Consider the following 26292-nt stretch of genomic DNA (forward strand, 5'->3'; position numbering starts at 1 on the left):
GTTCGATATTTGTGACTGTGACCATCAAGTTGAGGAAACCTACCCCACTACATTCCTGTAAACTTACAAACTCTAATAAAAACTTGTAAAAAGTCAATTTTTCTCATAGAATAAGTTCTGCAGACTGTCCTGCTGACTTCAAATAATTCTTCATGTAAATACAACGTCATAACAATTTTGAATGATTTTGAGCCATACTCAGATATCATTAACTACTTCTTGCAACTTCTGGATGATCTGCTTAAAAACCATCAAAAGACCACAAAGCATTTTGTGTGTATATAATTCAATATTCAAAACTGTCCTCCTTCTTGCCTCATGTTGTAGCACATCTGTCATGTGAACCAGTAGATGATGGACATTTATATGACTCCACTGAGTTGGAAGTGACCCACAAGGATCATCGAGTCCAACTCTTCAGTGAGTGGCCCATACAGGGATCAAACCCATGACCTCAGTGTTATTAGCACCATATTCTAACCAACTGAACTAAACTCATCCTTGAACCAAAAAATAATTGTATTTTTGATGAGGGAAGTAATGTTGTCCTTTGTTGGCAGATCAGTTTCTAACATCAGTGTGCAGTGGGCAGCAGGAAGGAATAATCTGGAAAAATCATTGCATATTTGCATACTGTGTAATAAACCAAAAAGCATGACTTAAGCTCATTCCATGGGTTTGCCTTTACACAGTGTATGTAGAAGGGGAAGACCAAGGCAGAAAATTCTGATCTGTTGTAGTCCAGAATTTGCATGGTAAAACAAGATTTATGTTTTGTGCTATAAGTGCCACAGTGCCTTTCCACACCATGCTAAAGCAGAGGCTGAAATGGTCATCATCTGATGAGTGTGTTTAATGTATCTGCTGCCAGCCTTTGGTGTTTGACTAACTTATGAGGCTTCTTTAATTATGTTGGAAGATAGAGGTAAAATAGCCTAAAGGCAGGCTGATTTGTTGATGATGATATGGACTGGGGAGGAATCTAGAAGTAGTCTTTACCAGTTTCATTCCTTGTTCCTCTCTTTGCTGCATTATCAGTTCTTGAAGGTCTGCTAGGACACTGAGGCAAAGGTAAAGGTTTGTACATAGTCTTACAAAACTTAATGTCTTCAGTGTGCTTGGAGATGATGAAACGATGAAACTGGGAGATCCCTCTAAAACAGATTAGTGCATGAGATAGTTTTGGCTTTTTCTGGTAGATTCTGCCTGATTAAATGCAACGGATGGAAAAAAAAACCCACTTCAGTGTACTTACTGGATATGAGGTATGATCTAACAGAACAAAAGAAGTGAATATGTGGATCTTTATGCCTCTACAGGCCCCCCATGGAAACAACAGAAACAAAGCCATTGCTATTTTGATAAGGGTTTCTGTTAAGCATATTATCTTCCTTTAAGAATGCTTTTTGGTATGACATTTTTGTACTTTGAAAATAGTGCAAGGTTATACATAAATTAATGCAGTCAGACTTTGACATGTATGCATTTCACTTACTTAGGCCATGAAAAGCAGGACGTCTGATGCACTGTTCCTGATGAGCATCTGAGAAATGAGCTGGCTGCACTGCTGTTGAGGTGACAGCTTAGGCACTGGAAATATAGGACTAACAAAAAAGAAGCCTAAAGGATGGGCAAGCAAGATAGCACTGATCCCAAGGTAAGTCTGTAGAAATAAGATTGAGAAGGAGAAAACATCTCAGCAGTTCTGATTTCTAGAGATAACAGGAGAGTTATATGGACTTTGAACTACTAAAATGGCTGTTATAAAATATACCACGTGTATTTTCGTATCAGTGAAGTGCTGAGGAATTGGGTGTGGGAATTTGCAGCATGAGAATTGGTTTACACGGCTTTTCAGAGAAGATATTTAGGTTTTTTACTAGATTACAAATGGCACGACTTGATTCCAGGGAAAATTGACAATTTTGTATGTCTGAAAAAATCTTCACAATTTAGAAAGAAATGGCAGAAACTTACAATTAAGAAAATACTTGCAGTCAGAGCAATATGTACTCATAGCTGTGTCCCAGTAAGTCCAGTGCACCTGTGCTGGGATACATGTGTTTCAGGTTTCTCACAGAGTTCAGCTTTAAATAAAGAGTGGGCATGGGCATTTATTTATTTCATTTATAAACATCAGTGATACTAGCAAATCAAGCTGAAAACTTCTATGCTGACTCAGGATGACTTGTTTGAGAAAATTTAATTGAAAATAGTATCTTAAAAGATGTACCTAGGTAAAGAATGAGCGTGATGTTCAACACCTGCTAAAGTTTTTAGAAGTCCATTCTGTTATTAGAAGTGGTAATGCTTTTTTAAGACCTACTGTGTAGGAAGTGCAATATAAGAAGTCTAAAGAAAAAATAGAAGCAGTGTAAGAAGCAGAAAATTGTGTTTGGCAGGGGGCTGGAAGCACTTTTATTATTGTCTTTGAAGTAATAGTTTATGTGAAACCAGTGCTAAGTTTGACAGCCACTATTTCAAAAGGCCCTGAGTCGTGCTCCTGCTCTGGTTTTTGGGGTGCTGCTGAGTTTGTGGGGTTCTTGAACTAAAAGTGAAGTATTTTCTCCCTGGTGCTCACAGAGGCTCTGCTCCCAGGCTCATGCACTGGAACAGCGTGATCCAAATGCAAGCCTCTCCTGTAGGGGACAGAGAGAGAGAGCTGAACACCACAGAGGAAGATGAGACTTGGCTGGGCAGGAAAATTAAAAATAGACCAGAAAATGGGAGAAACATTTAGAAAGAGCAAGTGGATTGGATATACAGATAAAATCCAGAGGCAGATGGACACTGGAGCTCACAGTCAATACAGTGGTACAACTGAAGGCAACAAAATAAAAGCAGCAGTGGGCTAGAAGCGGATGAGCGGGCAGAGCTGAGAAACCAAAGAACTGGAGCCTGGCATAGGAAGAAGGTTAGTTAAGGATAAGAGAAACTGGAGATTGAATGAACAGTGAGGTTTGAGATAAGTTGGAGAAAATACAAAAGAATGGAAACAGAACAAAACTCAGAATAAAGGGAGAATGGTGTATGCCTGTTTTATCAGTCCACATTTGGTACGACCAGCTATAATTGCTGCAGGTACTTGATTTGGTTTGATGGCTGTGGTCTTTGAGTTTTCTTTGTCAGTGTGGAAGAAATTATACAGAAGGTATATGAAGAAGACTAGGAAGATCAAGAACTTAACTGTTCAAAAATTTGGGTTTATATCCAAATTTCACCACTCTATGAAGACTTTAATTAATACACTGGTCATATCCTATTTTCTTGTTCACTGCTTGAGTTCATTGCCATGAGCTGTAATACAGCTACTGTTTCTTTTTTCACCTTTTGCCTTTAATAATATCTTGATTACATATGATTCCAGTGTTCACAATTCAAGAAAATTGTTGATTTACTCTTGGACCTTCCTCTTAGATTTGTCATGAGTGCTGTAACTCGTACCACAAATTTACTTTTACAGGACCCTAAAAAATGACAGGATCAAAACTCAAGCATTAGGAGGGGGAGCTGAGATGCAGGCAAACCATAGGCAAAAATCATATACTGAGTTCGGGATACCTATGATCCGGTTTCCCGACGTGAGGAAGAACTTGGCAAGGTGGAAGCAAAGCGCTGGTGGGCCCGGGGTGAAGCGTGTCCGCGGGGGGCTGCAGAGAGGGTGGTCGGCGCGGCCGTCGGTGCTTCCCCGGCGGGCGGCAGCGAAGGCAGAGCCGGTACTCGGCCGCCTCGCATAGGAAGGCGTCGTCGCTGCCTTGTGGCAGCGTAGACCTTCACATACTGGGGACAGAAACAACGAAGCACATGGCTCGCTGAGAGGCCGGGGGTAAAGGACAGAGGCCCGGGAGCCGCCGCGCCCGCGAGGGCGCCGCCCGCCCACCCCGCCGCCGCCGCCGCCGCCGCCGCCGCCGCGGGACAAGGATCGCCGCCCCGGCGGGCATGGCGGCGTGGCGGGACCTGCTCCTCTCGCCGCTGGGCTCCGTGTGCCGCGGCGGCCGGGACTGGCGGGGCGGCGGCTGGCGGCTCCCGCCCCGCGAGCGCGCGGACCCGCAGGTGAGGGCGGCACCGGGGGCGCCGCTGCTCTCCCCGGGTGACCGGCGGCTGTGGGGACCGATACTCCTCGTCCTCTCCTGGGCCACCGTCCCTTCGGCTCTAGAGAGGCCGTCTCCGCGCAGAGTGGGTGGTGGGCGGCTGGCTCGGAGCTAAAGCTCTTTTGTTTCCGTCGGCGTGCACGGCACTCGCCGTGTCGTGAGCGGCGTCTGAGCTAATCCGCAAATGGCAACAGGGTCCGTCTGAAAGTCCAGGCGCCTCGGGGAGAAGAGAGCAGATCGGTTAGGTCTCGGCAAATAGAACCCCCTGGGCTACACGGAGCTGTTTCGCCAGGGATTTGATGTTCTGGTGCCGATACTGATTGGTCCCCTGTGCTGCTGCAAACGGGGACTTGAGTGATTTTATACACACGCTCACATCTGGTTGTATTCTGGTAGCCATGAAAGGCTTATAGCAACAAATATTGCCCACGCTACGAGCAGGACATCGCACGGCGGTTTCGTGGCAGTGCTGTCTGAATGCCATGAGGTTAGGCGTAACACGCAAGACAAGTGCCTTTGGCTCTAGTAAAGTTTCACTTCTTTTTACCATGATGCTGACTGAAAGGGTTTTTTGGGTATTCTTTTGGTTTGATTTGGTTTTTTGTTTTGTTTCGGGTTGTGTTTGTTTGGGTTTTTTTGTTTGGTTGGTTTTGCTCCGTTTTGTAATTTAAAGATGGAACGTTTGTGATTCGGATGTTGGGAGTTTAAGAAGAGAGCTCTGCTACTATACATAATATTGAATGGTATTTCACACAGATCATGCTGTAGCAACATATATACTGTATCCATTTCTGATATACTTGCTGACAAAAATATGTTTATAGTGTAATATTCTTTGTATGTCTGTTTATGAATATAATTTTCAAAATACATAGCATCTACTTGTACACAAAAAAAAAACCCCAAAAAACAGCTAGTGTTTTAAGTTGTGAACACCTGAAATTAAACTACAAACTCCTGTTACAAAAACAGAGTGGTCAGTTTTTAGAGGTTCATGTATTTTGGACCTCCCAGGGGAATTGCAGTGTTACCTATAAGCATAAGCTCATACTGGTATGACCCTGAAATGAATTTAAGAAAATATCATCATAGTGTGCTTTTAGTGTTTGGGGTTTTTTTGTTGTTTGTTTGTTTGTTTGTTTGTTTTTCCTAATTAAAAGCATGCTCTGAAGTGGTGAAATCAGTTTACAGACTTTGCTAAGTTTGTATTATAGCATAACAACCTTATTTAAAGTAGTAACAGGCTTACATAGTAGTGTAAAAACCACAATAAGCACAAAATCGATTGTTATGTTTGTACCTCTTTCCTTTACTGTTTTATGGCTTGATAAAGAAAAAATGCTGAAGCTTGCTTGGCTGTTAGGAGGTCAGGAGTGCAGAGATTACCCAATAGTGAATGTGCTGAAATATGTTGTCCCTGGAGGTAACCAGAATCAGGAAGAAAACATAATAATCATACAGAACTGTACCAGAAAAAGGCATTTCTCTTAGAGCTCCACCTTCACTTGTTTTTTGTTTTAGTGTTGTAGGGAACAGATAATTTCTACTTGTTACTGCTTCCCCCTCCTCCCCTTTGTGACCACCTAAGTGAACAGTAAAAGGCCATGTAGTAGTTTTCAAAGACCAGAAGGTAGGTGAGTTTAAAATTTCTACAGCTCATAAAGGAAAATGTAGATAAATATGTCTGTCTATGCATACACACGATTATGCAGTGCACACAGTACTCCACTCTAGGCTGCAGGTAACATTTTCAAAAACATCTCAATTATTTATGTGCCTGAGTTTCAGTTTTCAAAAATGTTGTTGGCACCTAAGAGCGTAGGTCCCTTGGGGGCCAATGAAACAATGCATACCTTGTGACTGGCGTTGTTTGTGGAGAACCTCATGTGCCCAACAGCTGCAGCATGTCACTCCTCTATCACGCCAAGGAGTTCTTGTTCGCCTCTGTATAATCACAGTGAGAGAAGCCCCAAATAATAGAAAACAGGTTTTAATGGTCATGAGGCCAGAATTGTCCTTGATTTATAGTATTGCCTTTAAAGTGGGATTGCAGTACAGGATAGCATGTCAGGGGAAAGCTGCAGCAGTAAGAAGGGCAGGTCAGTCCCTTCATGTTGGGGTCAGCACTACACTGAACATGACTAGTGTTACAAATAGGATGGCGCAGACCATGCTGGACTGTTATATCTGACCTACGATGTCCATCCATCTGTGTGGCTCTAATCTGGTCTGCTGAAGCTGAATGAAACCTTCCTAGGAGGAAAATCTATGGGAACAATGTGCAATACTCTTCCTACTTCTTTTTCTAAATAAATCACTCCTTTCATCCCTCCTTTTTGTGGTTTAGATAATCTTAAATTTATTTTTCACTTAGTAGCACTATGTTAACTGAAGACATGGGTCCTCCCACACATGTCCCCCAATAAGCCAATCCATAGGTTTTTGTGGGCTATCCAGGGAGGTGGTAGGTCCAAGCAGGGTAATCCTATTTTTTGAGAATGAGTAATGAGTTTGAGACCCCTTGGGCAGTTCACAGCACAATAGGAAGCTGAGGTGGCCACAATTTGGCAAGTTTTGATCTTCCTTCTGAGTTGTTTTCAGACTAGCTCTATCAACCACTGTGTAATACATAAACCTGTTTCTGTGTTCATGCATTCTAGGTAAACCCTTGTGATCCACTCTGTATACTTTGAATTACTAGTTCTTTTGCCTCCAAAGGAGGCATCCATACTTAGCTTTTAAGTACGGTAGATTAATTGTTCTCATCTCTAGCATTTTGCCTTAGTTTTTGAGCTGGTCATACCTTCCCCTCGGAGTCCTGAAAGAAGAGAGGCCCCTTTGAGGGACCATAGTGCTTAAGCCTCAAGAAAGGCAGGATGTATTAAGTACTTGTCTTCATCCTTTCCTTGGGACTGTTGTTGCTTTGCATCTCTGCCACAGTGCCGTTGCTGGTACACGCTGTTCTGAGTTGTACAGTTCCTGCTGTCTATCCTATAGGAGCAGAAGGAGGCATCCAAAAACAGTTTCTGGAGTTTCTAGCTGTTCTTTTCACTAGGACAGAAGCTGAGTTCTGCTGCATTATACATTGATAAATGCAAGTCAGAAAAAGGGTTTTGTGACATCTTCTTGTCACTGTTTCCAAATCAGAAGCCCTTGATTTCCTAATGAAATTGGTGTTTCTGTTTTTTCCTGGTTATTAAGTCTCAGTGTTGCCAGTAATGAAAAACTGCACAGGAATTGTGTCTGGGCAGACTTGCCTCCCAGCCTTCAGTGTTTTCAGGTGCAATGGTCTAGAACTTGGTAAACACCATGGCTGCACCTTCATGTCAGTTCTGTGATGTGAAAAAATAATGTGTTTTCATTATAAAAATGATTTCCATTGGGGTACATTGACAATGAGGGACTCAGTCATATCTCTGAAGGGCTGGTGGCCTGTTGTGATTGTAATGTCAATCGACCTAGGCTGCATTGCTGAGGTCAGGTTGTGGATATAAATTTTTTACCAGCCTGGCTGGGGTGGAATGATCCCAGGTTTGATCAGTCCTACTGCTATAAGCCAGTGCAATTAATTACATTATATTGGTGCAGTTTAACCCCCAAAGAGGCATATCAGAGCTTCTACTAGTATATCCCAAATGCTTATGAAGTACGTCCATCTCTGTGCCTGCCAGCCAACCAGTGTTTCAGAAAGGTTGGGTGGCAGTGCTGTGCAACCTCAGCCCTGTCAGTGTGTTTGTCCTGTCCATTCTCCTTGCAGTACCCTCCTTGCCCATGCTCTGGCCCTTCCCTCATCCTCTTGCCAGAACAGCTCATGACACCATCTGAACACCATCTGATGCAGATAGCCATCTTGGTGAGCAGAGAGTGATGCTGGAAGGCTGAGTGCCGTTTGGAGCTGTGACTGGAGGGAGAAGAGTTGTCATCAGGGTGGAGCAGACAGGGGAGTATGCCTAGAAACACAGCCTGGTCTGCTGGGAGCCAGGAGCCGCAGCTCAGCTTCATGCCGAGGGGGCAGTGGCAATGGCTGCCAAGTCATCCTGTGCAGCCCAGCATAAAATGCAACCGCAGCTGCTTCTCACTGCCTGGCCCCAGTGAAACTAAGCCTTTGGGGGTCCCTTTGGTTGCTGCTGTAACCTCCAGTGCAATAAACAATGGGATAAGCTTGGCATCACAGAATGTGTCTTGGACATGAGGCTGAAACTGCAGTAAGATCTGGTGGAGAGCCCAAGGGTGTGTTCAGGCGACATGTGGGACAAAGAGGCAGGAGGATGTTTCCTTGCAGTTCCCATTGGCTGCTCCCAGGCCATGGCTGGCTCTTCCTCCAGCTGTTTTGAGGTGACTGCTCCTGGGTCTGTGATATTTGATGAGTTAATGACATGACTTACATTTAACAGTGAGCTAGCCCTGAAAAGGAAACCTTTTTGTTTGCAAGGCGGTATGGAGGGCAGAACTGATGGGAGTGGTGAGATGTGTCCAGGTGGGAAATGCAGAGGTGGGACTAACCATACCTTCAGCCTCTTTAGAAATCACCTGAGCTTCGTCTTTCTTTGGAAAATGGAATTTCAGTCCTGTGACAGCCTGCCTGTCTTGTAGTGTGTGCAAGGGCTGCTGTATGCAGCTGTCAGGCCCATGAAGATTTTGTTACTGTGCCAATATAGGATTTCTAGCAATGTTTCTGGAACCTGTTTCAAGGATAGGGCTGAGGAATTAAATTGTGGTTTAAGATTTCTTGTGTTTAGCTCCTTTGCAAAAGCTGGGCTGCTGTCAGAGGTGTTGAGTGTCTACGCGGCCTTTCCCACCTAGTCCACTGCCCTGGGGTCTGCAGTGGGACAGGATAGTCTACTCACTCCCTCCAGCTGCAAACCATGTCCTAAGCTGGGCGTGCTCTCGTAGAACTGCTGTTTGATGTGTTTTTCTAAAACATTACATGTTCAGGGATAGCAGAAAGCCTTAATTGGTTACTTAATAAATTTAAAAAGTAAAAAGTAACAATTTAATTAAAGGTCTAGTATTTCAGATTGGGCTAAGCTTTCCATCAATTCACTAACTCTGTGCTCCAAGAGTTAAGGTGGACCTTCTGTGACAGGGATAGTTTTGGTTTTAGTATTTCCTGTGTTTTGTTGTCATAGCCTCACTAACACTTGCACTCAGAAATATTCTTCCAATTGTGTTGTGCAGTCTACTCTGGGATCAGAAACACCATGTTGGAAAGCCCATTAAAGTCAAAGAGTTTTTCTTTTATTGGCTAAGCTTGAGATCAAAATATTGGAAACGGTTTTATGAGTCTTTGATGTAAGACCCCAATCCAGAAAAGCACTTAGGCATCCATACTTAGCTTTTAAGTACGGTAGATTAATTGTGAAAGAAAATGTCATAGCATTCTGTGGGTTGAAGACTGAATTTATATGTTTCTGAGAAGCTGACATACTACATTTTTTTCTGAGGAAAAAAAATCTAAAATCTCTCTTCAGCATATCTGAAGAGTTTTAAGAAGTTCTGTTATCCTACTCTGACTTGTGTCTGTATTTATCCTGCTAGGACAGATGACTTCTGTTAATATAGGCAGTTTATTTGCGAACATCTGAAAATATTTTGCAGTGGATGAGTTTGAATTAGTTACTAGGAAATAATCACAGAAATTCTGCTGTAACCTGAAATTATTTCTGTCTTTAAGAGGGGAATCTGACAGTCTGCTGAATCTGCAGTCTGCTTGCAAAGGCAGTTTGAGATTAGCTGATAGCTGTTTTATAATTGGGCATGGTGAACTGGTGAACAGTGGAAGCATTCAAATGAAATTATTTGCACGATATTCTTGTCTTTTTGAAATTTAGTGAATAAAATTTTCTGGCAAATTCAATTACTTATAATTTTGTATTTCCACAGATGCGCAGTCTTGATGCCCCAGTCTTGAACACTGGGGCAAAGAAGTAGGTAAGAGAGAGTAGAAAAGCAAAAGCTGCCAATTACTAACAGATGTACTGACCTATTGTAGTGATGAAGATAAGAAGAACCCCAGCATATCTATGTTACAAAGCCAGGAAGTCACCCTATGGCAGGGTAGCCTGAACACAAGGAAATTCTAGAAGAGTGTGTTGAAAACATTACATGGGTTCATATTTTACAGCATGTGACCCTGGAGTATGACAATGTACTTCTATCCTAAGTGGAACTGAAGTGGTGTTCTTTGTTTAACGATCAGTTGTTGCATTACCTCATACCATAAGCATGCGTGTAATGGATGCTGAACCAGAAAGTTCCTGCCCTGAAAAGCTTATGCAAGACAGCCTGTTAAGTTGGAAATCTCTTTAATGCTGGCAGTAATTTACCAGTTGCCATGAAGAGTTTCCAGGGATAAGGGTTCAAGAGATACCAATATGCTTATACCCTGAGCTCTTGTGAAATAGTCTTGAGTGTTAGCTTACAAGAACTCTGGCTGCATTTCAGGTATCCAGTGTTACTGCAATTGACTTGCTCTATGTGTAGGTAATTTTAAAAGGGTTTAATATTTTAGGACACTCTTCTTGCAGTGGATTCTTGCAGTAGCTGTAATAAGGGAAAGTTCTTCTTTCCCTCCTCTGGTGTATATGAGTAAAGGTTGGTTACAGACTGCAGTATGCTGACTTCTCACAGGCATGCTTTCTCCTGAAAATATTACCTCCCTCATTCCCTGGTACTGAAAATCGGTTTGGATCTTTACAGGTGCTGTATACTTGAGTACTGATGCAGTTCTATTAGCCTCAGGACTATCTGTTGCTTTTTAAAGAGTATTTGCTTTCATCTAATACTCTTTAATGGTAACAATTTCCTAACTGGAAAAAGATGTATAGATGTGTAACTTTTTTTTTTTTTAATTAAAATTTTGACAAACCTGGTCAACAATGCAGAAATACTGGCTCTGCTAGTTATAGTCTTTTAGAAAACACAAGTTCTTTGAAAGTGACATTGTGTACTGGTTTCACTACATGCACAGTGTATGCAGAGCTGAGTTATGGTGCTTGACAGCACTTTTAGCTCTTGAAACAGTGTTTTGGCTAAGACACTGTTTCTCTGTCGCAGTTTCAATAAGCTACTTACAACTTGATTGTTCTGGCTAGTTTCCAGCACAACTGTACTTTGCTTAGGTTGACTAACCTCTTACTTAAACTCGCTAGTCATTATGTGATTTCTTATTACCTGCACCTGTCTGGAGCTATGATATGTCATTAAAGGCAGTTGCTACTGTTTTGTCCAATAATTGATTCTATTTAAAAAATGGTTGAAATTATTCTGACAGAGAGAGGTGTGCCTTTTAATTTCCTTTTGCAGGGGAAAAATTGTCTAAAGCACATGCTGTTTCATTAGAAAAGTGTGTGTATCTGTGCCTTTCACTCTAAAGCGGACATATGTACAACTAATGATACTAAAAATTTGTTGTTTAATATTAGGACTGTGACCTAGTTTTCCTGAGTTTGGTACTCGACCAATGAGCAGTGCTTATTGTCTGGTCTTGAAGGAGCTGAATGTTTCTTGCAGCAGTTAATGAATGCACATTAACCCTCTTCTTATCAGTGTTTAATTGGTGCATCTACAGACTTTGGCCAGTCTTTTACAGGAGTGGTGGTGGAGAGTTGTATGGGCTGGGGGAGAAGAAAGCAGAAAGAAAAATCCAATCATTCACCTGTTTTTGCTGGATGGGTGAGTGGTGAAATCAGTGTGGGGAGCAGTACAGCAGGGGATTGCAGGGCTGCGTTGCCCTGTCCTCTGAGACTGGTGAGCCAAGCTCTGCATACCTGACCCCACCATGGTCACCTGCCTTGCAGGTGATAGCACCCCTGCATTTTGAAGGACAGATTACCTCTATGCTAGGCAGGGTTTTTAGGTTTTGTCTGCTCTCACTGCCCATCAGCAAGGATTTGAAAGAAATGAGTGGTGCAGGTGTTTCCCTGAATTTTACACTCTGATCTCTTTCTTTACTTCTGGAAACCCTAATTTTTGAACATTCGTTATGTTTAACCAGGTTTGACCTGACAGTGTCCCTTTAATACCATATTATGCAAGGATCTCAGACATTAAAGATATTGGAGAAGTGATTAAAAGCAATTTTCTAAAAACTACTCATGTGCCTTAAATTTCAGAGCCAAACTCATGCCACTCCATTGACTAAATCAGTCTAGAAATCTCCAAAGCCTCTTCTGTGACAGGGAAGTATAAGCAGCAATCCTAATCCTCAGACTGGCAAAAAATGAGAAGCCAAAACTCACAAAGGTCTCAGGACTTCCTCAGAGGAAAATTGGAAGGAAGGTTGCAATATAAACTTGGCTTCAGGTCTTTGGTATATCAGAACAGAAATTTGCCAGTCAGAAGGAACATGTAGGTTTATTTTTGTTTCCCTTTAGGGTTTGGTGGCAAAAAGGATACACGTTCATGCTGGCTGAGGTATATGTACCTCAGTATAGTGACAGGAGAAATTTTAATTTGTTGTTGAAATTTAATTAAGTTACGGCACTTTTGGAACGTTAGGATTTTGTGGAAGGAGATACACATTACAGAGGTCTTTTACAAAGCTAGGAACCAAGAGCAAACAGACGGCAGTTCAGAAGTCTCCTTTTTTATTTTTACTTGCCCTGCCCTGATGTCATATATGACTGTAAAAAACATGAAGTTTTACAACCCTTTTCCTGATCATACAATTAGCTTAAAAACCTAAGTAAAGCCTTAGATTACGAAATTAATGTTGTTGTTATGGTGTAAATTTTACATACTAAGTGAAGATTTTACCTATATTAAATTAGGAATAATGGTAAATGTGTGTGTCTCACAGTTTTTTTTGAAAATCTTAAGATTTGTGCTTCACAAGATGGAATACAGTGATACAGTCTTGCATTTTTTTTTCCCTATTGTTTTCCTATGGTTGGTTGGAATTTCAATATATATATATATTTCAGTGGTATGATCTGCTCAAGAACTTCACTAAAGAAAAAAATGGTCGACTTTGCAAATGATGGTTTTTGTTATATTCACATGTTTATCATTTGAGATGAAAGTAAATGTTAAAATTACAGGCTTCATCAGGATCCTGTACAGTTGATATGCTGTCCAAGTACTGCTTTTTAAAATGTAAAAACTACAGGAATCAAATAAGTGAAGGAGTGTAGCATAGACAGTATTCTGGCAAACTCTATGTAAATGAGCAAAGATTATTAGTGAAATATCTGTATGGGAACTTATTATGTTTCTTTGGCAGGCAGGGTGAAAACTCCCAGTGTTGTATTAATTGCACTTTGAAATTTTGTTTTCAGTCCTATTTACTGAGAATCATGAAGTGGAATTAGCTGTTGTGATGTGCTAGGGGAGTATTTGTGCCACTGGGTGAAGAGCATCCTTTGTACTTAGAGATTCAAAGGTCAAATAAATTTCATATTGACCTTATTCATTTGGAATAATTGGGCATTTTTTCAATGAAAAATTCATGGCATGTGATCCAAAGCTATAGAGTTCTTTTTTCCATTGGCTTTGTTGGACTTTGAGCCCAAACCATTGTCACTAGAGTGGCCTGATCAGCTGTGGTGTGTGTCGGTCACTGCCCTTACTGCCTCAGTTGCAGAAAAGAAAAAGGTGCTTTTGAATCAAATTGAAAAAGGATACACAAATTTTAAGCATTGTTATTTTTGTCTTAAGTCATAATCACCCTCCGAAATCTAGAAAAAGGAAACTTTTTAAAGCACAGGATGTCTTTTAGGGGGCAGTTTAGCTGATATCAAAAATAGTAGAGAAGATGTCTTTTCATCTCCCATATTAGATATTATAACGTCGACTCACACAGTGTATTGCCATCACTGAGGACTGCAAGTTATATTTTGGATTGAAATAACCACACCAAACAGCTGATGTATACCAGGAGACCTTGGCATTGATTTCCAGTATATCATGCTGGAGGTGAAGTAGCACAATGGGAGCTACCTGAGTCTGTGCAATGCCAGCAACTTGCCTCAACAAATGCTGTAAGGCTTGTCAACCTCTTGGCCATTCTGCCACACTCGTTCCTGTTAATGAAAAGTTTAGTAAGAGTCATTCTTATCTGAGGCATCCCATAACATAAAAAGGTTTTTTGTTCCTTAGTTCTAGTGAAAAACAAATTACCAGAAATAGTAAAGGGTTTCAGAAAAATCAGAGACTCCCAGTATTGTAGTATTAGAAGCATTTTGTGGTTGCTTGATAGTTCAAACAACTAGAATAAAGTGGTTTAGGAAGCATGAAACAGTACTGATTACTAAGGAATATACTACCAAAAGCCCTGCCCTCAAGTAATGAAATTTGCTTCACTGCTTCCAGTGTTTTCCTGTGGATTTAATTTTTTGCACTTCATCTTTACTATGTGTCTTTCAAAGTTAATTAATTTTCTTTCATGCCAATGCTCTGCTAGTCCAGAGGATCTTCCTCACTGTTTCTCCTTCATTCAAAACTCAAACAGACACAATTCAATTAATTACTCCCAAAAGAATACACATGCACACCAATACCAGCAAACTGCTTTTTAATTATCTCATTCATCTTTGTCAGTGGGGGTCTGTTTCAGCATACAATAAAACCAATGGTAGGGCATCTATTAATTTTGGTGGAAGGCATGTTCAAATAACTCATCGCCCTTTATAACTGCATGACTAGTTGGGCCTGCTTTATTAAGGACCATAATTCCACTTGGGAGATAAAAGATAGGTATTTTTATGAGATATTGTTGAATTCCATCCATAAAATGCTCCCAGCAGTACTCTTAATAAGTTGGATTACTGGCATTCTCATGAATAGAATTGTTTTCTAAGTCATGGTATGAAAGACACAATTTAAAAACAGATATGGAGATAAACACGTACCATAAATATTTTCACAGGGATGACATTTTGCAAAGGAACAATTGTTTTTAAACATGAGGAGTGAATAAGGAATTAATGTTTATTATTTGATTACTGTATGCCTTGTATGCCTAACCATAAACCAGGACACTGCTGTGCTCTGTCCTAGAGAGCTTCCTGTCTATTTGTAAGCTAGACAACAGATGTAGAGTGAGATGAACATGAGAAACAATAAGGCAATAATGACCAGTATAATTGTATTTACTGTTTATGATAAAATATCTGTCCATTGCACAGTTCATTGTGGGGGTAGTTCCCTTTGAAGACAAAAAAAAAAATCCTTTGCTTCCAGTGTTTACTAAATTCAGATCCAGAGATTTCACAGTTCAGCATCCGAAAATTATTGTTCCTTTCAGGGAAGTTGATCCTGATAGACCTGAAGAGAAAGGTTAAAAGATTCCCAGTGAGATTCTTTGAAAAAAAATCTGTGCACTACCAGTGACTATTCAGTTTACTCAGCTGTAACTGACACAGTTTTCACAGTGTACCAGGAGGCCAGTGGAAAAAGGTCACCTACCATACACTCTTGGTGCTAGGTCTAGGTCCCTGCTTTTGCATTTCACTGTTCATTTGTTCAGCAAACATATGACCAGGATGAATCTATTCTTTACTCTTATCAAGAATGATAAAAGAAGGACTCAACCATCTCTCCCAGGTAAAATGAAAATCTTGCCTTTTTTAACTCAGCTTTAGTAAGATTGCCATTTGCTAGTCTTCTGGCAGAAGGAGAGTGCAAACCTTAAAGCAATTCTGATTTGTCCTTGCTACTTTCTCTATTGTACATGTGTTTGATAGAACCTCTAAATAATTTTCATGGTAGCAATAAATTTTTATATTGATTTCTGGGGAATTCTGTAAAGCTTGGAAGTGAAGGGCTAGGCCCGTTCAGAGCTGTTTTGGCTTATCATGTTTCACCCAATGTGACGGGAATTGTTCTGAATTATGTTATCTGTATATAGCCATGTTGTCATTACAGTGCAATTTTTGACATCATGTTCTGATGTTGGGGAATACAATTAGTTTTGAATTGTCCTTTTAGTCCCCCAAAACTTGGATTGAAGAGGTCTTCAGTAAAAGAGAATGCACACACATCATTCCCAGCTCAAAAGATCCACACAGGTAAAACTATGAATTTCACTTTCTTTCTGTTATATTTAGAAAGAATCAGAATAATTTTTTTATGGGAATTTTGTGTGATTTGGATGACGGTTTTCAGTGTCCTTTTTGGTGATTGCTGATCTATGGGTTTTCATGGATCCTGTCACCAGTACATATTAAATCAGGCTGTTCATTTGAATTAGAAATTGGCAACAGTTAACCTTCATAGGCTTCTTAGATTTGTTGCTCTCAGTCCAGGAACCAAAACTAATACGGTATCCAACTGAGTGATTGAATTGCACAGATGAACTGCTGTATTACTTTCTCCCTTCCTCAGAATAATCCCTTTGCTGATCAGTCTTCTGAGAAATTTCTGCTCAGACTCGTGTAGAGTATGAAAAGAGTAAGGAAGGTAACATATCTCAGCCTGTGTTTTAGGACGTGGGAAAGCAAACATAACTTGGCATTTCAGATGGTGTATCTAGTCGATGCTGTTACCTAAATAAACTTGATGAGAACATTTTTTGAGGATCTGAAATTGTGATTTTGATCATATGGTTTTGAGTACATGGTTAATGTAGCATAGATAAGATAGATAACTCGTCTATGAAATGAGGATTTGACATGTGAAATGCCAAACAAAAGTTATCTAAAGTTATCTAAAGTTATCCAGTACATCTTCCAGGGTTTGGTGCATAAGATGACAGCCTGTAATGCTGTTGATAAGAGTTTTTTCACACTTGAATTGATCCTTTAAGAATAGTATTACAGGTATCTTTTTTTATGCAAGTGTGTATTAATTATCAACCTTTTATCACAGGTGTCCTGCAGGATGCCAGGTGTGCCAGAATTTAATCAGGTAAGAGTACATAAATATATATCTATGATTTTTATAATGACCTAGTAATAGGCATTCCTAGTCAAGGAAATAATAACAAGAGAAATCTTCTTCTTCTTATATGGTCAGAGCAGCATTTCTAGGGGTGTGCTGGAGAATGCTTAGCATAAATGTAAGTAGAATAAATTGCATGATAGCCCTTACATTATTTGAAATAGAAAATTTTATCCAAATACTTTGTGTAGGTGTGTTTGTCCTAATCTCCTGAGGAATGAAAGGCAGAAATGCTTCTTTCAGTGAGACAATTCCAGCTATATCCTGGGTTATATGAAAGAGCGTGAGACAAAAGCAATAGAGAACAATAAGAATTATGGAAAGGAGAAGAGAAAATGAAGAGAGAAGAAAGGACATAATAGAAACATCCCTGATAAAAGGTTTTCTGAAGATTTTTCAACTTCTGTGCAGTAAGCATTCTGAGTTCCTGCTTTTGGGAAAGCAAGCAACAAAAATAGCATCACTTTGGTGCTTTCAAGTAGTTTGTGATTTTTTTCAAACAACTTGTATTTTGTGGCTTGTATTAAGTCATTGCTTTCAATCCAGCATTTGTCTTTCAGCTGGTGTTACCAAAGAGGTTTTGGTACTGTATATTTATGATAAGAAATTATCAGCTGTTGGAACACAAATTTCAATTTTCCTTGACATTTGTTTTGTGTTAAAGGCTTCTGAAGGCTGAAGCAACAGAAAACAATGAGTTTCCAATACCTGATGACTAGCAAGCTGATGCCAAGTAATCCTGTCACCTGCATGAACAGGACTTTTTATTATGCTTCATATTTTATTTTGCTTCTAAGATTTATGTGAAGGGAAGAGTCATGTTTTACAAAAATTAAAGAAATTACTCCTTAAAATCAGATCACTGTAAAGGGCTAATATGCAGAATTGTGCTGGCCTGTAAGGCAAGTGATCTGCATGGAATCTGTTTAGAAAGTTTCAGCTCCTTCTAAGATAATGGTCTCATGTACACTTTGCTTTAGGGCAGAAGAACAGAGATTCAAAGATTTTTGCAGGTTTTCTGAAAGTAGAAATGCGGGGGATTCTAATACTTCCTGCTAACCTGGAGATACTCAGCTGGTTATCTAAACTGATGTTAACGTGTCCTTCAGAATATAGTAGTTCAATTCTATCTAAATCAAGACTACAGCAGTTCTGTAATCCTCACCCTCTACCCCTGCAGAGTGAACATATTGTTAATTGGTCTGGGAAGCTCAATAATAGAGAAATTACCCTGAAGAGGTGGAAAACCAAACTAAGATTACCTTTCACCAATTCAGCCTCCTAATCAAACACAGTTTAACTGCATGAATGTGAATACTACACTGGGAGAGGGAGGAAGAGAAACAGGAAATGTGCACCCCAGTGGATGGGTTTATTTTTTTCTTTCCTGTTTCTCTGTCAAGACATCCCATACCTTTGTGTGTTTTTTATCTCGTAGTTGTTTCTTTCACTTTTTCCTGAGCATTTCATGCTATTTAAATCTGATTTGTCAGTCTATGTTTGCAGAATGTCTGTGGCTGTCTGACGTTCACTTCAGTCAGCCATTATCTTGCAAGTACATTTTCCCAAATGTTAAGTGTTCTTGTGTTCTTGTATATCTCATTGTGTACACAGAGCTTGGTTCTAGGAGAATTTTTCTGTTTGAACAAGGTGAAATAATTTTCACATGATTGTTTCAACTGGTTATACTATATTTATTAGATCAGCAATGAAACAGGTTTTGGACCTCCTGAGATCTGTAGTTTTCCACAACAGTCTAAAAATCATGTGAATGTACTTGATGCCTACTATAATTTGATCTGATATTGTAGGCAAATGAAATCTGTTAATGATTTCTTACTTGCAGAGAACTTCCAAGATTTGCAAACAGTTTATGAATGGGTTATGCAACTATTTGCTAATTCTAAGTAGAATGACTCCATTTAGCAGTTGCTAATCAAATTTGAGTAATTTATTGGCACTTTTGTCCATGCTCCCCTAGTGTGTTGGAATGGCCTCGATCTACTCTTCTGTGCAGCACTCACAGAAGCATCCCAGACAGCAGTTAGACTGATCTCACGATATGAATATTCAGAAATGTTGTACCGAATTTCTGCATCCTTATACATTTGAGATGTTCTCACAATTTTTCTCTATATCTGACCTTTAAGGCATAATTTTTGGATATAGCTTCTAAATTGCTGCCTGCTAGGGCACTGGATATTGTAGTCTGACTACTGCAGTTACTTTTACCTCAGTGTTGACCCTCTGGGTTTCTTCTTGTTGCTCAAAGTATGATTTTTCTAGTAGCCTGCTTTTGTGTTCCTGACAATACCCCACCCTCTCTAGGAACATGTTCTTCAGTCCCAGCCCCTTCCCAGAGCATGCTCAGCCAGGGGGGGCAGATGAGGATGCTGTCCCAAGGAGGGACAGAGCCCACCCTCCCCAAGCCATGATTCCACCACTGGGTTGTTCTGGAAAAAAGGCTTCTTCTTATTTCCAGCCTCAGCCTCTCATGTTTCAGCTGTGCTGCTGCCTCTCACCCTCCTGCCATGCACCACTGAAGAGCCTATCCACATCTTCTGTATCCTCTCCAATCAGTGCCGGGTGTATTGCTGGAGCCCCTGAATCTGTCTCTCCTCCCACCTGAGCTCTCTCCAGTCCCACAGCCTCTTCTCAGAGAAAGGGGCTCTAGCCCCACGATGACCAGGATAGTCACTCTGCCCCTGAAATCTCACCAGTTTGCTGGTGTCTCTTCTGTGTTGGGGGCCCAAACTGGGGGTGGTACCCAGAAAGGGGCTGACAAAGACTGAGCACAAGGGACAGTCCTTGCTGTCCCCCAGCTCTCAGGCCATGTCCTGCTCACACTACCCCAGGCACCACTGTCCCCCATTGCTGCCCAGGTACATGGATGGCCCTGGCTCAGCTCACTGGCCACCAGGACCTACTACTATGACCCAGAATTGCACCCTCTCCAGGGCTGCATGTTCCTTCCTTCCCCTCCTCCACATTGCTGGTGGAGAGGCTGAACAGCACAGACCCTCTACAGACCCTACGGGACCCTGCTTGATAGTGGCCCCACCACCCAACCAGGTCCTCACCTCTCAGCATGTCATCCCTCCTGGACTGTAATGTCACAGACCAACTACTAAAGCCTGGCTAGAGTGGAGGTAAGGTGGTATCTGCTGCTCTGTTCTCATCCCCACAATTATGTTGCAGAAGGCAGTGGGTGGGTCAGTCATCCTGGGTAAATCCTTGTTTACTGCTTCCTGTCACTGTCTGCTTCCTCATGTGCCCAGATGTGTGCTCCAGGAGGTCTTGTTTCTTGATTTTACTTGGAACTGATGGCCAGCTGACTGGCCTGTGGTTCCCCAGGATGGCTTTTGCCTTTTGAAGGCAGGGGACCTCCCTGATATCCACAGCCTTGGAGATCTGATAGAAATTGGCTGTTCAGGAACACCAGCCATTTACCTCAGCAGCTTGGGTTGCAGCTTGACAGGTCCCAGGGACATGTGTGGGAGTCAAGTGCCCCTCTGCTCCTCTCCTCTGACTCAACTATCATCTCAGGCTGTAGTGCCACTCCTCCTTGCACCCTGTTACTCTGCACGCAGCAGCAAACATCACCAAAAAACCCACAAACAGCTGTATGTAATGTTTTGCTATGGCTTCCTCAACCTTCCTGAGAGCTTCTTAGTCTTGGCTATAGATCTTCAGGTAGCTCAGTGTTACAGTTTCAAACTTTTCTACGTGAATTTTCTACACTGAAGCGTGGTTGGACATGGGGAGAGCAAGACTCCACTAGGAGGAGATAGGCATCAAAGCTTCATTGTTTTCAAGCTCGGATTCTAATAGCCCTCCTGTTGAAAAGCTAATAGCTTTCTCTGCAGAGGTGGGACTCTTTTGTTTCTTCTGTCCCCTGGGCAGTGGGGCAAGATCGAGTTTCGCTGTATAACCTCGGCTGGGGTACCAGCTCAAAGGGAAGAGTCTATGGGAGACAGGGGGATATCGCGCGAAGGGAGGCGACAGTTAAGGCTGCTGGCACTACTTGTTAGCCCGCTTTCGTTGTGCTGCTCGGCTCCTGAGGAGGAGTCTCCTGACTGCGCACCCCTATAGGAGCAGGCCCTGTCCCTTGCCAGTCGCCACTCCCGCTGCTGAGAGGAGCCCGGGAGAGTCCCCACCGCTGCCGGCCGGGGGGTTCCCTTTGAGTGGGGCTGTGTTCCACCTGTGAACCTCTGCACAGTTGCTGGCTGAGGGAAATTTTTCCTGCGTGAGGTGAACCCTCCCCATGGACCGTTTGGAGCGAGGTACCCGCCCCAGCCACGCCCTGCGCCAGTGCTGCACACCAGAGCATCCTCCTGCGGCGGCTGCCGCCTCCTGTCTGTTTCCCTCCCCCGCTACCCAACGGGGCACTGACACAGCTCGCGGTCACCATTCTCATTGTTGCCTCCCGGAGCCCAACAGTGGTCCCTGCTGTTTGTGGTTAGAACAGCGCCGAAAGGCAAATATACTTGTTTAAAGTTTCAGTTAAGGTGTTGTTGCTTGATCTGTTTTTGTTATATATGTTCCATAGTAAGGGACTGTTATTTCCTTTTCCACACTTTTTTTTTTTTCTCCTAAAGCTTCTTAACTTTCAAAGATATAATAACTTGGAGGGAGGAGTTTGTTTCTTTTCCTCTTCCTACCTCAGGAAGGTTCCCATCCTCCTTGGCAAACATTTTGTCTTGTGTATCTGAGACACTCAAGAATCCTTAACATCTGCTAGATGGCTAGAGAGACCAAGCATGCCTGACTGGAGCAAAGCATGAGCTATTTGGGAAATACTAGCTGTTACTGAATCACACAGGATCACAGCATGGTTTGGATCGGAAGGGACCTTTGAAGACTATCCAGTCCAACCCCCCAAAATTGTTATCAGTGTTCCTTAGGTAGAGAACAAATTCTATATCCAACAAAATGTATTTTTGATTTCATTCAATGTCATTTTGCCATTGTTGAGTTCAACACAGTTAATTTTTATTATATTCCATGTGCAAAAACTGCGATATCCCTCTTTGTAGAAAAGCTGTTTGGACTATTCAGGTGAAGACTCTAGAGTGGTATGCAAGTGAGTTTGATATAAAATAATTTTTGTATTTTTAATGTGAGATGTTGCTGTGGACGGCTGATTGGAGAACACCCAGGAGTACAGTACAGCTGGCCTGTTTATCGAGCTGGTTCACAGAGGGATGATGGAGAATGGTCTGTGCAAAACCACACAAAGATGAGCCCAACAGATGCATTTGGTACAATCAATTTTCAAGATGGAGACCACACTTACCATGCCAAGGTAATAGACACTGTATTTATATGTCCAACTTATTTTTATAATTTCAGCATAAGAAAGACAAAAAGCGGTTTTGGGTGAATATCAGTGATTGTCTTAAGAGGGCGGGGGACTCTGAAAGTAAGTCAGGTTAAAGTCTGTGTATGATATTTTTACATTTGACTTCATGTTAATGTGGTTAAGGGTAGGCTGTCTTGTCTGTATTACTCACAGATGTATTTTTGTGCTATCAGTTTTAGTGGTATTATGACACTTCTAATCCTTCACAGAATCTGCAGGACATTAATGCTGAGAACTTTGTAATGTGTTGCAGTTTCTTAGAGTATTTAAAATATGTTTATTTAACCTATTATTATTCTTTCCAGTATATTAGACTCTCTTATGATAGCAGTTCAGATCAGCTGTTGCACCTGATGGTTAAAGAATGGCAGATGGACTTGCCAAAGCTCGTGATCTCTGTTCATGGAGGCATTCAAAATTTCAAGCTTCCCTCAAAGGTCAAGAAGGTTTTCAGCAGAGGTTTGGTGAAGGCTGCTGAGGTTACAGGAGCATGGATAATTACAGAAGGCATCAACAGTGGTAGTGTAATTCTTTTTCCTTGTTTCAGTCTACCTTTGGTGTTTTTTCCCTGCATAAAAGCATATACATTTAGGTCAAATACAGTGAAATTGTTTGAAAATTGGCGATATGGTAATACAAAAGAAAACTGTTTTTTTTAAGGAAAAATGCATAATTCAAAGAGTGACATCATGTTCCTTTACTGTTGACAGGCATTTGAATATTTTTAATATTATTTTTTATTAAAACTCAGAGTATTCTGCATGTAATAAGGAACACTGTATTTAACCAGAAGTTATTTGCAGTCAATTTATCTGCTTCATTAAAGTATTTAGGTCCTAAGGACTATAACTGGTCTTTTCAGGACAAAACAGTTCTCAAATCTAAACTTAGCTTGTGTTTTATAATTAAGAAAATTTGAGTTAGGATAATCCATTAATTAGCCATTAGTATCTGAAACTCCCTTTAGAGTACTTTCAAAAACTCAGGGGTCAGTAATCCATGGAACTGAAAGAGTTTTACTTCTTTAGCTGGTGAGTTTAGAGGAGAACTGTCCTGTGCATTTATGTAAACAATGAAGTTTTATGGATGTTGAAAGCACCATTAGCAACATAAAAGAGTATTACTAATTAGGAATATGTGCTGAGTTTGAAGAATTGGTGCATTATATGTGAGCCTTATGATTCCTAAAGTGTACATCAATAACACATGTTGAGTGGGATGTTCTTGTTAAAATATAACCATAGAATAAATTAAGTGATGGGAAAACCTTTCTTGGTGTCCTAGAGTAGGTCTCAGAATATAGAAGAAAAATTATGATTTCATTATCTGTTTAGGAGTGTCCAGGCATGTTGGGGATGCACTGAAAGGCCGTGCCTCACCACACCTGAGAAAGATCTGCGCTATTGGGATTCCTCCATGGGGTGTCATTGAGAACCAGAGGGATCTCATTGGAAAAGATGTGAGTTGGATGGATTTTAATAATAAAAGCCTTCATATTCATGGAATCTTATAGCTTTCTCACATGCTTGATTTTCTTCTTGATCCATTTCACTGTATTGATACATTTTCTCAGCAGTGTAAAATCTGCCGCTGATTTTACTCAGCTATTCATTCTGTGGCATGTTGAGGCACTGTATTTTGCTTTTCATATGTAAATAGTTTTAAAATATTTATCTTCTTACAGGAAATTACCATTCCTTTTTCAAATTTTGTAATTAATTAGGCGACTCTCTTGTGGTTGCAAATTATGTATTTCTATATTAAGATTCAGAATAAGCAATCAGGTTAATGGTGTACACAAATACGCTATTAATATGTGTGATTTTTGTGCACAAACTATAACTTTATATGAGGGCCACTGCGAGGGCACAATCTACTTAAGTGTGTAAGAGCACTTGAGAGGTTAGGTGAAATCATTCCTGATAAATGTTAGCTCGTGTATTTAAAGGGAATACAACCGAGGGAAACTGCCATTGTTTTTCAGTTATTGCAAGGATTAGATTGTAATCCTTAGATTGTAATATAAGTATTGCAAACCAAATCAGAAATGTTTTCTGTGCTATTAATTGTGGTTTTGTTGCTTTTAAGAATGAAATGCTAAGGATGAAATGCAAAAAGCTTGATGGAGGATTTCAGACAATCACAGAATGATGAATACATACATGTGAGGCAACATACATGGTGGTATTTTGTTTGTTTTCTTAAGGGTCTTTTTATTTTGGTTTTCCCAGGTAGTTTGCCTGTACCAGACTCTTGGTAACCCACTCAGCAAGCTGAGTACGCTCAACAGCATGCATTCTTATTTTCTAATGGCAGATGATGGCACAGTAGGCAAGTATGGTAGTGAGATGATGCTCAGGAGGAATTTGGAGAAGTACATATCACTTCAAAAAATACATATGAGTGAGTACTACTGTGGTCATCTTTGTGACTGAAAAACCTATCCTAAAAGTTGTGGAGGTACTTGACATTTCCTGTTACATGTTATACATTTCGATTTGCCATAGATTTCACTGAGGTCAAATGTTATTAATTGCATGTGTCTTGAACTCTGAATATCAGAAAAATGAAAAGGACAGCATTTTTATATTCATAAAGCATTATGCATTTGGATGAACTCACATATTGGTTTCTTAGTTGCAGAGACATCTAAATGACTCAGATTATTTAATGAGTATTGAACATTTGCTCACTTTGCAGTTTTGTGTGGTCTCTGTATCAGCATTAGATACTTTCCCAGCATTTTGCTAGGTGGAAAAGTTGTTACATTCAATGGAATTCAAATCCTTTTTCCTCTGTTCACTACTTTTGTCCTCATCACTCTTATCTGTTGAAGCCTGTGACGTCCTCAGGTACAGCAATAAAGACTGGTTGCAAAAGTAATACCTTTAGACAATGTTTGACAGATTGCATAACTTCCACTGTTTGCTTATAGAGTAACTAAGTTATGGTACAGAAATCATTAATTATTTATTACATAGACAAGTATTTCCTTTTAGGCACTAGATTGTACAAATTATTATATCATTTTTACCTAGTCATTTGAATCTCAAGGTATGTTAAAAAGGCATTAACAGTTATGATGTTGAACCCTTGCTTCCCTTATGTGCTCACATTATTGAATTTACAAACTTAGAAACTAACTCAATTTTTAATATGTTCATATATAGAGCTTCTTACTCAAACTCTTATGTTTTTCTTACTGTGAGTATTTACAAGTCAGGCTTTCTGTAGTATTTTCATTTCTATTACATTGTATTTGAAATTTATTTCTGTTTTTTAAAAACCCCACCCTGCTGCTGCAAAACTTGAGAGAGTCTCTGAAGAAATGCATGATTACCTTTATGGGTATGTAGGTAACCAAATGGATATTGAACACATTTCAAACATCCTTGCATGTGACACCTATCATAAAGGCCAGAGGGATGTTTGGGAGGATATTTTTAATTTCCAGTGCTAGGGCCACTTACAGTTTATTCAGGAGTTTTCCAGGGTCTTTTTGATCTGCTTGCAGAAATTCTGTGAAAGTCTTGAAAAGTGTTTGTCAGCTTAGAGATGGTGAAGGCATGATTTCATCTTCATTGAACCATGTATGAGACTCCTTCATAAGTATTTATTTCCCAGATGTTTTGAATTTTTTATGTGTGACTGAGACGTGTTTATGACTGATTAAGTGTGTTTTGAAACAGGAATGAGCCAAGGTGTACCCATAGTTGGGTTGGTGATGGAAGGAGGCCCCAGTGTGATCCTAATGGTGTGGGAGTACGTGAGGGCCACCCCAGCTGTCCCTGTCGTGGTCTATGAGGGCACTGGCAGAGCTGCAGATATCCTGGCATTTACCCACAAACACACAGGTGATACAGGGTGAGTAGTGGCATAATGGTCCTCCTCCTTGGTCTGTCATATTGGCAGGGACCTGAAAACACCTATCTCAAAACCTCGTATATATTATGAGATAAT

At 40.7% G+C, this 26292-nt stretch overlaps 1 protein-coding gene across 1 annotated transcript; it reads left to right on the plus strand.

Annotated features, from left to right (window-relative positions):
- The first annotated feature begins 358 nt into the window (after nucleotides 1–358).
- Nucleotides 359–26200, plus strand: LOC113992072 (transient receptor potential cation channel subfamily M member 6-like). The gene is made up of 9 exons (XM_039384845.1): nucleotides 359–420; nucleotides 1500–1657; nucleotides 16020–16099; nucleotides 16899–16937; nucleotides 22095–22275; nucleotides 22638–22851; nucleotides 23667–23791; nucleotides 24564–24735; nucleotides 26022–26200. The coding sequence occupies exons 2-9, from the start codon at nucleotides 1628–1630 to the stop codon at nucleotides 26198–26200; spliced, it is 1020 nt and encodes a 339-aa protein (XP_039240779.1). The 5' UTR covers nucleotides 359–420; nucleotides 1500–1627.
- The last annotated feature ends 92 nt before the right edge of the window (nucleotides 26201–26292 follow it).

The sequence above is a fragment of the Pipra filicauda genome, unplaced genomic scaffold (assembly GCF_003945595.2).
Source record: "Pipra filicauda isolate LSUMZ 115617 unplaced genomic scaffold, ASM394559v2 scaffold37_size4185640_pilon, whole genome shotgun sequence".
NCBI classification, from domain to species: Eukaryota; Metazoa; Chordata; class Aves; order Passeriformes; family Pipridae; genus Pipra; species Pipra filicauda.

Coding starts and splice junctions, on each gene's coding strand:
- LOC113992072 (XM_039384845.1), top strand. CDS start 1,628: ATGGGCAAGCAAGATAGCACTGATCCCAAG. Junction 16,100..16,898: donor AGCTCAAAAGATCCACACAG/GTAAAACTATGA, acceptor CTTTTATCACAG/GTGTCCTGCAGGATGCCAGG. Junction 22,852..23,666: donor TACAGAAGGCATCAACAGTG/GTAGTGTAATTC, acceptor TTATCTGTTTAG/GAGTGTCCAGGCATGTTGGG.